Here is a 13,524-nt window from a genome sequence, read left to right on the forward strand (position 1 = left end):
ACGTTGCTACGGACAGCTAGCTTGACTATGATGGGTCCAAAGGGTGCAAATCGCCTAGGGATCACCCTCGCACATATGAGTTGTGTGTGGGGAAGTACTAGACATCCAATTTTGTCCAGACTAGAGGCCACCTCTATATTGATTTTAACGATAGGTCCCTAGATCATGAGTTGCATGTGTTTGCATTCACTAACCGTGGGGTCATTTACTAAGTTGTTTGCATTCCCTAGAGGGTCACTTAATGAGTATTTCATATATTGAGTTGTTTGGATTCCCTAACCTACGGAAGGTTATTGAGTATTTCTTCAAATACTCAAGTTAGTAAAGGCTTACTGATTATTTCTTAAAATAGTCAAGTTGTGTGCTGTGTGCTATTTCTATTTTCAGCCCAGTACCACCCCTAGTTGTGTGCTATTCAGGAAGGCTTCTAGTTGTGTGCTACTTCATTTTCAGTTGTGTGTTGTTCAAGAAGGCTTCTAGTTTGTGCTACTTCATTTTCAGTTGTGTGTTGTTCAGGAAGGCTTCTAGTTTGTGCTACTTCATTTTCAGTTGTGTGTTGTTCAGGAAGGCTTCTAGTTGTGTGCTACTTCATTCTTAGCCATTGTACGACTGGCACGACATCGCATGTAGAGACCATGATAGCTGTTCAGGAAGGCTTCTAGTTGTGTGCTACTTCATTTTCAGTCATTGTACAACTGGCACGACATCGCATGTAGAGACCATGACACGTGCATATGATAATAACATTTTATTTTCTTATACTTAAGTTAGCAGAGAGGGTTTAAAATTTAATGTTTTACTTTATTTATTATTATCTCTATCTTGTTTTAAATATATTTTTGTACACGTAAATCCATGACATATTTATTATTGTCTATTTATTATATTATTGTTTTTATCTTAAGTCTATGAGAGTATTTTAAAATGAAGTTTATGTTTTACGATGATGTTTTGCATAAGAACATAAATTATGATGACGATAGCAACTTTAGGTTAGTAAAAATCTAGAGTCGTTACAATATCAATATCGTCCAACCTAATGTTTGTTTTAGTAAAGTCAAAGATTATAATTTTTATTAAAAAAATGGCGATCATTTTCTCGATTCGAATGAATCAACAACCCATAACGATACTAAACCAAATGTGGCCCTTTCGTTTAATCAAATTTGAATGTAGCAACTCTTAAAAAGTCATCACAATGACTGGCTAAATGAAAAGGCAAAAGAAAATTTTAAAAGATCTTAACTCATGTTTCAAATCTACTTTAGGGAAAAGGATAAAAATGGCAACAATAGGAGTAATATACAAATTCTATGGTCGTGGGATACAAATAATATAATGTAATATAATATATATATATATATATATCTAAGCAACTGAGAGCTGCTTAGAGTATTTTTATTCAATCTTTGGGCGTGCTTCAAAGCCGCCGCCTGCTCTCTTCTCCAGGGAGTAAGGCATATAGGTACCAAGTATTCTATCCCATGTAACAAAAAAGGGTTGTGAATAGTTAACCTTGTTGCCATATAGCTGATGGTGGAGGTCGTGATATGCAGTATTGTTGCGAAATAAGAGGTGGAAGAGGTTACCAGGCAGCCATAATCCACAGTGATCGTCTACAGTCTTAATAGTGGCGAAGGAAAAGAAGAAGATGGAGACTCTAGGAGTCATACCAGATGCTAGGAAGGACAACACCCCACCAACCATGTCAAGCAGGAGACCTTCCACAGGATGATTATACAATGCCCCAAATGCATATGGAACAACAAGCCTATGGTGATGAGAATGAATGTGTCTGTACAGAAACTTGTTATGATGCATGTATCTGTGTGCGAAGTACTGCCACGTGTCCAGAACGAACATCGCGGTTACAAATTGCAAAGCAACCATTGGCCAGGATTTTGGAACTGCACTGCTCCCATCTTCATTTCCAGTCACCTGAATGTTATAACACGGTGTAATTATAAATTCGGACACAAACCAGTATGAAAGTGCAGAGGAGCAGACACTCCACATGATATCAGTCATGGAATATTACGAATCCAGAGTTTCTAAGGATGTCCTGAATAGGTGGCTTCTTAGTTTGAGCTCATAAATACTCTTATCCACAGGACCAAACCCAAATAACTCATTTAATAGGATGTCTATTTCACATGAACATCCAGTAAACTACCGCTCTACATCTGATTTAGCAATAGCAAGAGTAGTGTTGCAAATTCATGCAACACACGAGACAAAATGAAATGGAAGTCCAAATATTTTGTTTGTCTGAGTTGGTGACTTCCTACCGAGTGCCGAAGCATGACACAACAGGGGATTGATGCTATCCCAAAAAATTTGAACTTAAATTTGAAAGACAATAACACAGACTCTGAGAGTCAGAAGGATTTGAATGTGGCACAAAATTGTGAATAAACAAAGTTGAAGGAAGTGGAATTTAATTTTCAAACAAAGCAGAAATATCGTGTTGTTTTTAAACAATAACTTCCTAGTTTAAACGATCATCTCATAGGGGGAATTTAACAATGAAAAAGGCGTTATAGCCTACAATTTTGTTCACATCTATCTTGAAAAGTTGTTCTTGTTGTGTTCAATATAAAAAACACTTACAGACAAAAGTTAACAGACTTGCATCAATTAATTTAACTTTACTGGAGAAACTAAAAACTGCAAAGAAATAAATTCTTTCAACTTCCTAACTTGAATCATTAACTCCTCTTATTATTCAACCAAATTAAAATTTTCCCAATTGCCATCTAACTTATTTTGATGTGAACTTTTTTTTCTTAAGCAACAAATCATCTTTTAAATAAATATACAATAGTTACAACTATAAGAAACCGAAATTTGACAATTGGTAACTAGTCTGTTCTTGTTTGGATCAAAATCCAAAAGACATCTAAAGAGAAAAGGAGTTACTATTTTCATTTTGTCGAACTCAAAAGGTCCACAAACAACGAACTATATCTAGGCTGGTAAACCTGTAATCAACGTGCTCCACACACAGCTGCTAAACTAAGAAAAAATCAGGAGGATTACATCAAGGTTTCAGCCAAGTCTACGAGAAAAATAAATCTCAGTTGGAATTTTGTAGGGCAGGTTCCGCCAATAATTAGGATCAGAAATAAACTAAATTATAATAACAATGCCAAAACCGACAAGGACGATGGTTGATTGCAATAGTGGTAAAGAAACTAAAGAAAACAAGAAGCTAACCTTAAAGAGGATAATGGCGACGATAGCCTGAATGAATTGCTGAAAGAGAACGCCCCGAACCACAGTGGATTTTGAAACTAAGTTCTTCTCATCCTCCTCTGTCTTGGAGTGCAATCGATAATTGTCAAAGAAACCGAGAAGCACATATACGCCAGAATATAACCAATAAACGAAAATGGGGACAAAAGTACCCAACAAATCATCGGAGATGATGAATTCCATTGAGAAGGAAGGAAGGAAGGAGGTGGAGATTCAGATATGGGAAGAAAGAACCATAAATTCAGCAAGAACCAATGCAGCTTAAATCCTCAAATCAGGAATCCGCAGGGCGTTGGGAAGGAAATCGGGAAAAATCTTCCCACTCTCATTAACCGGAAGAGAGAAAGTTGTGAAGAATACAAAAAGCCGATCGCTACTTCACAATTTTAATTAACAATAATCCTTGGTTTATGGAATGCCCGAAGGAGGGTTTTTTAAATTTGATTAAATATTTATAATACTAAGTTAATAAATTTATGAACTTTTATCACAAAAATATTTTTCTAAAGATTCATACTCTGTGTAACTAGTGAATAATGTATAGATATGTCATAAGGATGAAAACTATACGGACCTCATTTATTTTGTATGTTCATATAGATTGGGTTACTTCTTCATTTAAGATAATAATACGAACGCGTACACTATAAATAGTCGTCATCATCATTATGCCTCACATGACACTTGGGGGTTTGTTGACCTTTAGACGTCTGGCTACAAACAGCTAGCTCAATTATGATGGGTCAAGAGGGTGCGAACCATTGGGAATTCACGCTCGCACATGTGGGTCGTATGTAGGAAAGTACTTCACATCTAGTTTTGCTCCGGATTAGAGGCCATCTCTATGATAGTTTTAACGATAGGTCCTTAATAATGAGTTGTATGTATTTGCATTCACTGATCCCAATAGTGAGGTCAGTTACTAATTATTTCTTAAAATACTGAAGTCATGTGCTACTTCTATTTTCGCAAGACACCCTTATATGACTGACGATATTGCAAGTAAAGACCATGACACATGTATAAAATAGTTGTATTTAAATTCTTAGACCATAGGTTAGTATATAACGCTTTTTAATTTTAATATTTACTTTGTTTTATTTAATATTTCGTTATATTGCTTTTAAAGACTTTTTGAAACATGCAAGTCTTTGATATTGTTTTACAATAATGTTTTAAACGCTTATTTCCGCATTAGGGATGATGCTATGAAAAAGGTAGCAACTTTAGGTTATGAGAAATCTAGGGTCGTTATAAATACTACCCTTGTCTATCTAAGTATCATTTTATGATGTTATGATATAGTTTTGCATGATAATAATGAAAGATATGTCATGTATGTGTATGCATGTCTCATAAGGAAGTTATATCATGAAAAGAATGAAAGTATGATGTGCATCATAACTATGTACCATGATTTGAAAATTCGGGATCTCATATATGTTTTATGCTACGAGCATGAGATCTTTTCTAATATATTTTGTACAGACGTGTACGCCATGATATGATATGCATTCCTTATTTCCATTGATTTTTCGACAACATCAACATGCACTAACTCGTAGGCAGGCCTAGGGGGTATGTAAACAAGTCTGCCTATGTATCCAACCTTACCCTACCAAGAAAGTAAAGCTTAAGGAACAATCACAAAAAAGATAGGTCTCACCATGACCCATGATTACATATGATTTCATTTTCCGACCCTAACATTGGGGTCAGTTACTAATTATTTTGAAATACTCAGCCAGACTTATTATTTTTTCAGGAAAAGATTAAGACTCTCATGCATAGATGACGGAGTTACGATGATTAGATTTTCGCATTCAAATGAGTCTATTGTTAGGACGGGTCAATAGCATCTATTTCAAAACTTTTTAATTTTTTTCCAGTTTTCAACACTGTTATTTCGTGTTGCTACTATTATGTTTTAAATGAATTTATGAACGTTTAAATTTATGATTTTTTAAAGTAAAATTTTAAAAAATGTTACTTTCATCAAATTCGTTAAGACAATTTTCTTTAAATATGATTCTCATTTTAATAATCTTCGATATTGGATTTTTCATATAATAGATAATATTAAATTGTAATTATTGTTAAAAAAAACAATTAATTAATTAGGAGACTTTTAAACGAGAAAAGCATCTTAAACTTAAATTAACTCAGTTACTTCTCCATCATTTGTCTTTATCTTCGAATGTTATCTGTTGTTATCTCTCTAGTGCATAAGGTCTTTGTATTGTCCTATGCCTAGGATTTGAAATCCGGATTTGATATCTGATGGCTTCGACATTCCCCTGTGACATGATCACGTAACCTACTTGCTTCTAAGAGTGAAAACCTAACCCCACAAACCAACATTTGATGGTCTCACATTCCCTGTAACATGACCATGTTATCGACATATCCCCATAAACCAATACGGGTTCTTTTTAGCATGATTTGTTCTAACTCACATGTCTCCTAGAAAAATTCTCAGTTGGGTGACCTACAAAGAATCACAAAGCAAAGCACACTTAACTTTAGAGTTTATATGATTGAGCCACCAAAAAGTAAGGTGTATCTTGTTAGTATATGTAGTAACTTTCAATTCTTTTTAAGTATTTCTTAGTCATCTTATCTTCAGAATTGCTGCCATTTAAAGTGGTCCTAGTTCTTTCATGTGCCCCTTCTTTACTCGGGTGTCACATCTTTACTTCTCGAGCAAAAATTTAAATGGGTCTTTCCTCCTAACTCAATCACTCATATAACTACAAAAGCACATAGTCTATCACGAGTCTGGTTTGTCATGTATTTACTGAGTATAGATTCGTGGAACGCGTTATGCATGACAAAAAAGGAGGGTGGCAGAGTCGATCAATACGCCATCAATCCAATTTGATCTAAAATTTTGAAGCCTTGGAAAGCGATTCGTGTTACAATTAGTGTCAAGATAAGGAGAATTCTACATTTCACTACTTCCAAAACTCAAATCTCATTAAAGGCACGTGTTTCTTTAACCAATCCATATTAAGTACACCAGGTTTGAAATTTCATGAGGTTAGCTCATAAATTTTCAATTTGTTAAAATCAAATCATTTTTTTTTTTTTTATATGTTCATACCAACTACTTTGATTTCATATTTACGTAGTGATGAAATTTTTCTTTGGCAGTACTATTCTTAATACCTATGGCAACCTATAAAATATTACTGTCTATCATACTTTCTTGGTACATTTTCATTATAGCAACTTACTCACTAGTATGTGTGGTTATGTCGTTGTTCATCTCATGATCATAACACTAGATCATTTAACTATGCATCAAGACATCTAACTAAAATATCTAACTTTTCTTAGCAAAGTCTTTTCAAGTGTATATTAGTGTTAAGTAGCCTATTGACCTCTTTTCATCTAATTGTATCACCACAATTATAGTACAAAAAATCTTGCTAAATCCAAACATATTTCGAATCATCAATACATCACGTAGCTTTCACATTTTACATATAGTAAACCATAACATAACATAGTAACATCATTTATTATCTTTCATGGACATCCCTGGCAGTGACGGGACGTTCATTATAAAGCTATAGAAATACTTTCAGCTTACATTGCATGCTGGTCTACAGAATCTTTAAGGTTGAAGTCATAATATCAACTATAAGGATCCTAATTTTTTCTTTAAAAATAAGATCGTTACTACATGCCTGTTATTACTAGTTTTTGCACACTCATAGAAATAAAATTTAACAAGCCTCTACAAAGTTCAAAGGGAAAACATTATTATGTCATACTAACGATGAAAAACATGACATGACCTCCTTAGAAGACCCTGTCAACCATGCATGAACCCTTCATCTTTACTAAAAAAATTCAAACCATGCATTAACCCTTCATATAGGTTGAGTCTTTAATTTAAAAATGTTTAGTTAGTCACTCCACCATTGGAGTCAGAAAAATACCTTCATATACGATATGTATCATGATTAGTGAAACCTAATTTTTCCTAACTGTTCCTTGGACACTACTTTATTTGTGGGTAGGATTGGATGCATAGTATTTTTCTACACATATTCCATTCACATGCACGTGGACCCACTAAGTGAGCTTCTTAACTTACCCCTAAGCTTGACTATGGACCAACACACGCTCACACTATTGAAAACCAATGAAAAAGAAAGGAACATGAATAATATCATGGTGTACGCATGTACATAACATGTTGAAGAAGTAATTTATGATTATATGACAAACAACATACATAAGGTCCTGCATTAAAAATCATGATTCAATGAAATGATGCACATAATACCTTTATACTTATCATGATGTAAATTTCTTATGAGATGTGCATACATATTTATGATACTCTATTCATGCTTATCATTCATGGTAGATTATGGTATCTCGTGAGGCATAAATATGGTCATATCAGCATAGCAGTCATAATCAAACATGAAAAGAAGTACATGCATCACCTAGATCATTTAGATATCATAACATAAATAATAACATATAAATAGGTTTACAGGGTACATGTTATTCATGTATCAAACGTTTTCATCCAAACTAACTTATAGATGTTCCAACGGTAATTTCACTTTACTATTTCAGGCTCAAGTTCGTGATCCTGAGCTTGCCCCAGTTGATCACTCATAGATTCAACTTCAACTAACATTCGATTTCATCCATGGTATTCCATTCAATCATAAATTTCAGTTTAAAGCCTATTTGTGGAGTCAACATAACTTCACTATCATAAAATCCATTATGAACCACATTAAATATTAATAATTGTCCAAAACAATAGGTATATTGGAATATATATTTTTTTTACCTTAATTATGCTAAAAACGGTTTCTGAGATGGTCTAAAATGGTCAAAGTGAGCCAACCAAGCTAACTAAAGTCTACCCGAGCGTTTTAAAGTCTTTTTTTTCTTTATTCGACTATAATAGATATTGTTTGTCAAAAAAAGGTTGTCGAGAAAACAATGAGGGGTTCACGAGTAAACTGACGAGAGGAAAGAGATAAGCTGACTCAAATGAACTGATCCAATTCGGTTCACTAGAACTAGACATCAACTGTTTCAATTGGACTGTTTTTTGGTCCAAACAAGTTGAACCCCTGCCTTTTTTTTTTTTTGTTATTTACATTGTTTTGACCCGATTTTCTTCCCGATTTCAATGGTTATGACATTTTTCTTTAATGAAAGACCTAATTAAGAACTTTTGAGAATTTTGAAAAATCTTGAAAATCAGCCTAGACACATAAGTAACCACATGAATTGTATTTTAAACAATACTTGTAGGGGTTAATTAGGATATTGGGTTAGTGATTAGAAAACATGATTATAGGCCTAGTTGATCAAGATATATAATATGTAAGCTTAGGAACTTGGTAGTTTTTCGACTTAGCACGATAATATGTTTTACAGATTCCGCTTACATGTTTGAGAACTCTAGTTAGTTCTAATGATATTTTTAGGACTCCAACATGTATTGTATGATTGTTAATCATTTGTTTGAGCATGTTGGACATTTATATATGTATGGTTGTTAGGTTGAATGGCGTTGTGACCTCTATGGGGTCACGACCTCATATATATATATATAGATAAATAGATGTGTACAATGAAGATTACATGGTGGGCCTTGATCCACGGTAACAAACCAGGAAATCAGAAGATTCTTCTACTATGTATAAATATGACCTATTCTACATTTAACACCCCCTCAATTTGGACAATGTACTACTAAGTTAAGATTGCGCCGAAAACTACTAAAAGAAGGAGCTAGCAGTGACTTTGTCATGATATTGGCGTGTTGTTCCTTGGAAGATATGAGTCGCACATCAAGCTAACGAGTCGATACTCGTTCACGAATGAAGTGATAATCAACCTCAACATGTTTCGTCCGTCGATGAAAGATCGGATTGGCGAAAAAATAGGTGGCACCAATGTTGTCACACCGATCCCGAGCTCACACAAGAGGACTTGGATCAAGATTAATTCGGTAGTGGCATCAACAACCGTCTTGTATTCGATCTCCCTACTAGAACGAGAGACTTTCGATTGTTTCCTTGAACTCTAGGAGATAAGATTGCCACCAAAGAAGATTGCATAGCCTCTAGTGCTTCAACAATCATCAGGATTCCCAACCCAATCAACATCCGAGAAGACACTAAGCAAATCAGTGCTAAACTTTGTAAAACATTAGCCCATATCAATAGTGTCATGTAGATAACAAAGAATTTGTTTAACCGCCGCCCAATGTAAAGAAGGTAGGGAGGACATGAACTAACACACTCTGTTGACATAGAAGGAGATATCAAGATGTGTCAAAGACAAATATTCTTAGGCGAGAGCTTCTCACCACCATCCAATAACAACTTCTCACTAGGAAGCATAGGTGTGGGCACACCTTTTGAGGTGAACGTGTTGGTTCTGGACAATAAATCTTGAATGTATTTATGTTGTGTTAGAACAAGTCCAATGGAAGTATGCCGGACCTCAATCCCAAGAAAATAACTCAAAGTGCCAAGATCCTTCACGGCAAAATCATCCCGAAGCTGTGTAAGAAGTTTCTCAGTAGCCATAGAAGATGAGATGATGATAATTATGTCATCAACATAGATAAGGATATACATCTGAATGCCCGTCTTGTTAAAAATGAAAAGAGAGACATCAACCTTTGAAGGTGTAAAACCCAGCTATAATAGTTTGAAGCTAAGGCGAGAAAACTAGACAGCAGAGCTTGTTTGAGGCCATAAAGCGACCTATCCAGCTTGTAGAGGTAACCAGGATGTTAGAATCCACAAATTCAGGAGGCTGCTTCATATAAACATCTTCATTAAGAAGGTCATGAAGAAAAGCATTTTGAATATCAATCTGCCGAATAGCCCAACCACGAGAAATAACAAGAGATAATAAGAGTCGAATGGTAGTGGGCTTAACAACTGGACTGAAGGTATCATCATAATCAACATCATACGGCTGTTTAAACCCTTTAGCAACTAGGCGTGTTTTGTAGTGATCAATAGAGACATATGACTTTTGCTTGAGTTTGAAAACTCATTTGCAATCAATAACGTTAAGGCCAACACGAGTAGGAACTAAGTGCCATGTCTTATTTTTTAGAGGTGCTCGAAATTCATCATCCATTGCCTGATGCCAGAGGGGATGTTCCATAGCAATAATATGTGAAGTAGGTTCAGGGCAGAAGACCGAAACACAGAATATGTTACTGTTCCATCTGTATGCATCTTGGGTTGCTTGATATTGTATTTCAATTGAGTACCATATGTATGAGTAGTAGATGCAGGATCTACAACTGAGGGGACAATTGTACCAACCATTGCGAGGGGAGCAACCCGTGCTACAGCAGTCGGTTGACAAGCGGTTGAGAACCCCAGCGGGTGTTGCGCACTCTAAGGCAAGCCAAGAGACTGGTCTCCAGGATTAGAGCGACTCTAGGAGGGGCTTGTTGGAATAAACTTAGATGAAAAGGGTAGTTTTAATTTTTATTAATTTTAGTAAGTTTTGAAACTCAATTGAAAGAGAAGGCTAAAAGAAAAAAATGAAAGAAAAATGAACGAAAAATGAAAGGCCAATAACTATTTGAGGAATAGTGGGTCAGAAAATGATGGCATATGTGATAGCCAATTTTAGCGTTTATAAAACCTATAAATTAGTTTGTTTTAATCGTAAAAAAAGAGCAAAAGTGTAGAGAACAAAGAGTACATAGTAATAGAAAAAGGTTTTTTTAGAATTCTTTATCTCCTTATTTCTCCCCTCTTGACATCTCCTTCACAAGTGCGCAAGTAGTACCTTAACAAAGTGGTATCGGAGCGTTCGATTGTTAGTGAGTGCGAAATTACTTCACAGATTCGTGAGTGTTATTTTAACAAATTGGTATTAGAGCGAGTTTTATTCTCAACAAATTGGTATCAGAGCCGATGGCGAATATAATAGAACAAATGCCGCTACTACGATTAACGAAGACAAATTACGAGAATTGGAGCATCCAAATGAAAGCGCTTCTCAGTTCACAAGACGCATGGGAGGTGGTCGAAGAAGATTTTGAAGAACCAAAGTAATATGAACCAAGAGACATCAATCATACAATATGCTTCAAGGAAGATGTGAAGAAAATATTGTTGAAATTATCAAAAGATATTTCAATTCATGCCACATTGAAGAAGAATGAAGTTTCATGTTATAAATTTTGGGAGAATTACAATGTAGAGTTATTGTATTTCATTAATATATTTTAAGACTTTCAATTTACTTTAGGTTACGATTACATAATGGTTAATTATGAAAGTATGAATGTTACAACCCTTGGAATGCCTTTAATAGTTTCATTACCTTGTTGATCGAATATCTCATATCTCAAGGCAAGAACATTGTTTGAGATTCGAATCACTCCACAAGCAAGATCGATCATGTCTAGCTTGAATGATTCTTGTTGATCAAATATCTCAACGCAAGAACACTTGTTTGAGATTCGAATCACTCCACAAGCAAGTTTGATCATGTCGAGCTTGAATGATAGTACATGCAACCTAAACTACATAGAATTGCAAAGAAACTTAGTCATTGGCTAAAGAAAAACACAAATGCTCCTTTTACTGTATTTTCCAAGTCTACCTACAAATACAATGACTTTATATAGCCTCAAAATGAAACTATTAAAGACATGACTTTATATAGCCTAAAAATGAAACTATTAAAGACATTCCAAGAGTTGTAACATTCATACTTAATAACCATAATTAACCATTATGTAATTGTAACCTAAAGTAAATTAAAAGTCTTAAAATACATTAATGAAATACAATAACTCTAAATTACTCTAAATTGTAATTCACCCAAAATTTATAGCATGAAACTTCATTCTTCTTCAATGTGACATGAATTGAAATATCTTTGGATAATTTCAACAATATTTTCTTCACGTCTTCCTTGAAGCATATTGTATGATTGATGTCTCTTGGTTCATATCACAAAGGATATCAGGGGTTATATGGTAGCGCAAAACAAGGCGTTAAAAGAATTGCAATCGAAGGATAAGGCAGCATTATACATGTTGTTCCGGGCCGTTGACGAGTCGGGCTTTGAGAAGATTGCAAGGGCAACTACTTCAAAAGAAGCGTGTGACACTTTAGAAAAGGTGTTCAAAGGAACCGACCGAGTCAAGCAAGTGCATCTCCAAACTCTGCGTGATGAGTCAGAAAATGTATCTGAATGCATTACGCGCGTACAGACCATGGCAAATCAACTAAATCAAAATGGAGAAATGTTACTCGAGATGCGGGTTGTGGAGAAGATCTTGAGGTCATTACCCGACAACTCCGAGAATGTTGTATGTGCAGTAGAAAAGTTAAAGGACCTAACGAAGTTTAGGGTCGATGAGCTCGCCGGTTCTCTCGAGGCACATGAGCAACGTAAGAAAAAGGATGAGACACTCGAATCAAGCGCTTCAGACGAAGGCATCAATAAAAGATGAAAAGGTACTCTACACTCAAAATATTCTAGGTAGAGGTCGAGGAAGTCGCGGGGATGGTCGAGGTAGTCAAGACAGCAGAAATGAAGAAATTTATAAGGAGAAGAGATTATCGAGCCAAGCAAATTGGCGTGGAAGAAGATGAAGTCAAGGAAGAGGCGACCGATCAAACATTCATTGCTATAAATGTAACAAATATGGTCATTATGCGAGTGATTGTAACTCTGAAAAATGTTACAATTGTGGCAGAATGGGGCACGTTGCAAAAGCTTGTCGAGCCGAAAAAATGGTGGAAGGAGCAACCAACCTAGCCTTGGAAGACGTAACAGATGAAGGTCTTCTTTTGATTGCTCAAGATGAAGAGAACATCAACAATGACACTCTGTGGTACCTCGACTCAAGGGCAAGCAACCATATGTGCGGTCACGAGCACTTATTCAAAGAGATGCAAAAGATTGAAGATGATCATGTGTCATTTGGAGATGTGTCAAAGGTAGAGGTCAAAGGCCAAGGTACGATACATTTCTTGCAAAAGGATGGTGTAAGGGGATAAATCCAAGATGTTTATTACGTACCAGACCTCAAGACCAACATATTGAGTATGGGGCAACTCACGGAGAAAGGTTACTCGATATTCTTAAAGGACCGCCTGCTACACCTGAAGGATAAAAAAGGGCATTTGGTTGCTCGAGTCGAGATAGGAAGAAATCGAATGTACAAATTGAACTTAAAGAAGCATACGAGAAAAGTGTTTGTGAGTCGACATAGAAGACAAGGCA

At 35.4% G+C, this 13,524-nt stretch overlaps 1 protein-coding gene across 1 annotated transcript; it reads right to left on the reverse strand.

Moving 5' to 3' along the window:
* Nucleotides 1–1,193: 1,193 nt before the first annotated feature.
* Nucleotides 1,194–3,666, reverse strand: LOC111471367 (sphinganine C4-monooxygenase 1-like). Its single transcript, XM_023117089.1, has 2 exons — nucleotides 3,217–3,666; nucleotides 1,194–1,938 (listed from the first exon to the last, which is right to left on the reverse strand). Exons 1-2 carry the CDS (start codon nucleotides 3,436–3,438, stop codon nucleotides 1,399–1,401), a joined length of 762 nt encoding a protein of 253 aa, XP_022972857.1. The 5' UTR covers nucleotides 3,439–3,666; the 3' UTR covers nucleotides 1,194–1,398.
* Nucleotides 3,667–13,524: the final 9,858 nt, after the last annotated feature.

This window comes from Cucurbita maxima, unplaced genomic scaffold (assembly GCF_002738345.1).
Source record: "Cucurbita maxima cultivar Rimu unplaced genomic scaffold, Cmax_1.0 Cma_Scf00051, whole genome shotgun sequence".
NCBI classification, from domain to species: domain Eukaryota; kingdom Viridiplantae; phylum Streptophyta; class Magnoliopsida; order Cucurbitales; family Cucurbitaceae; genus Cucurbita; species Cucurbita maxima.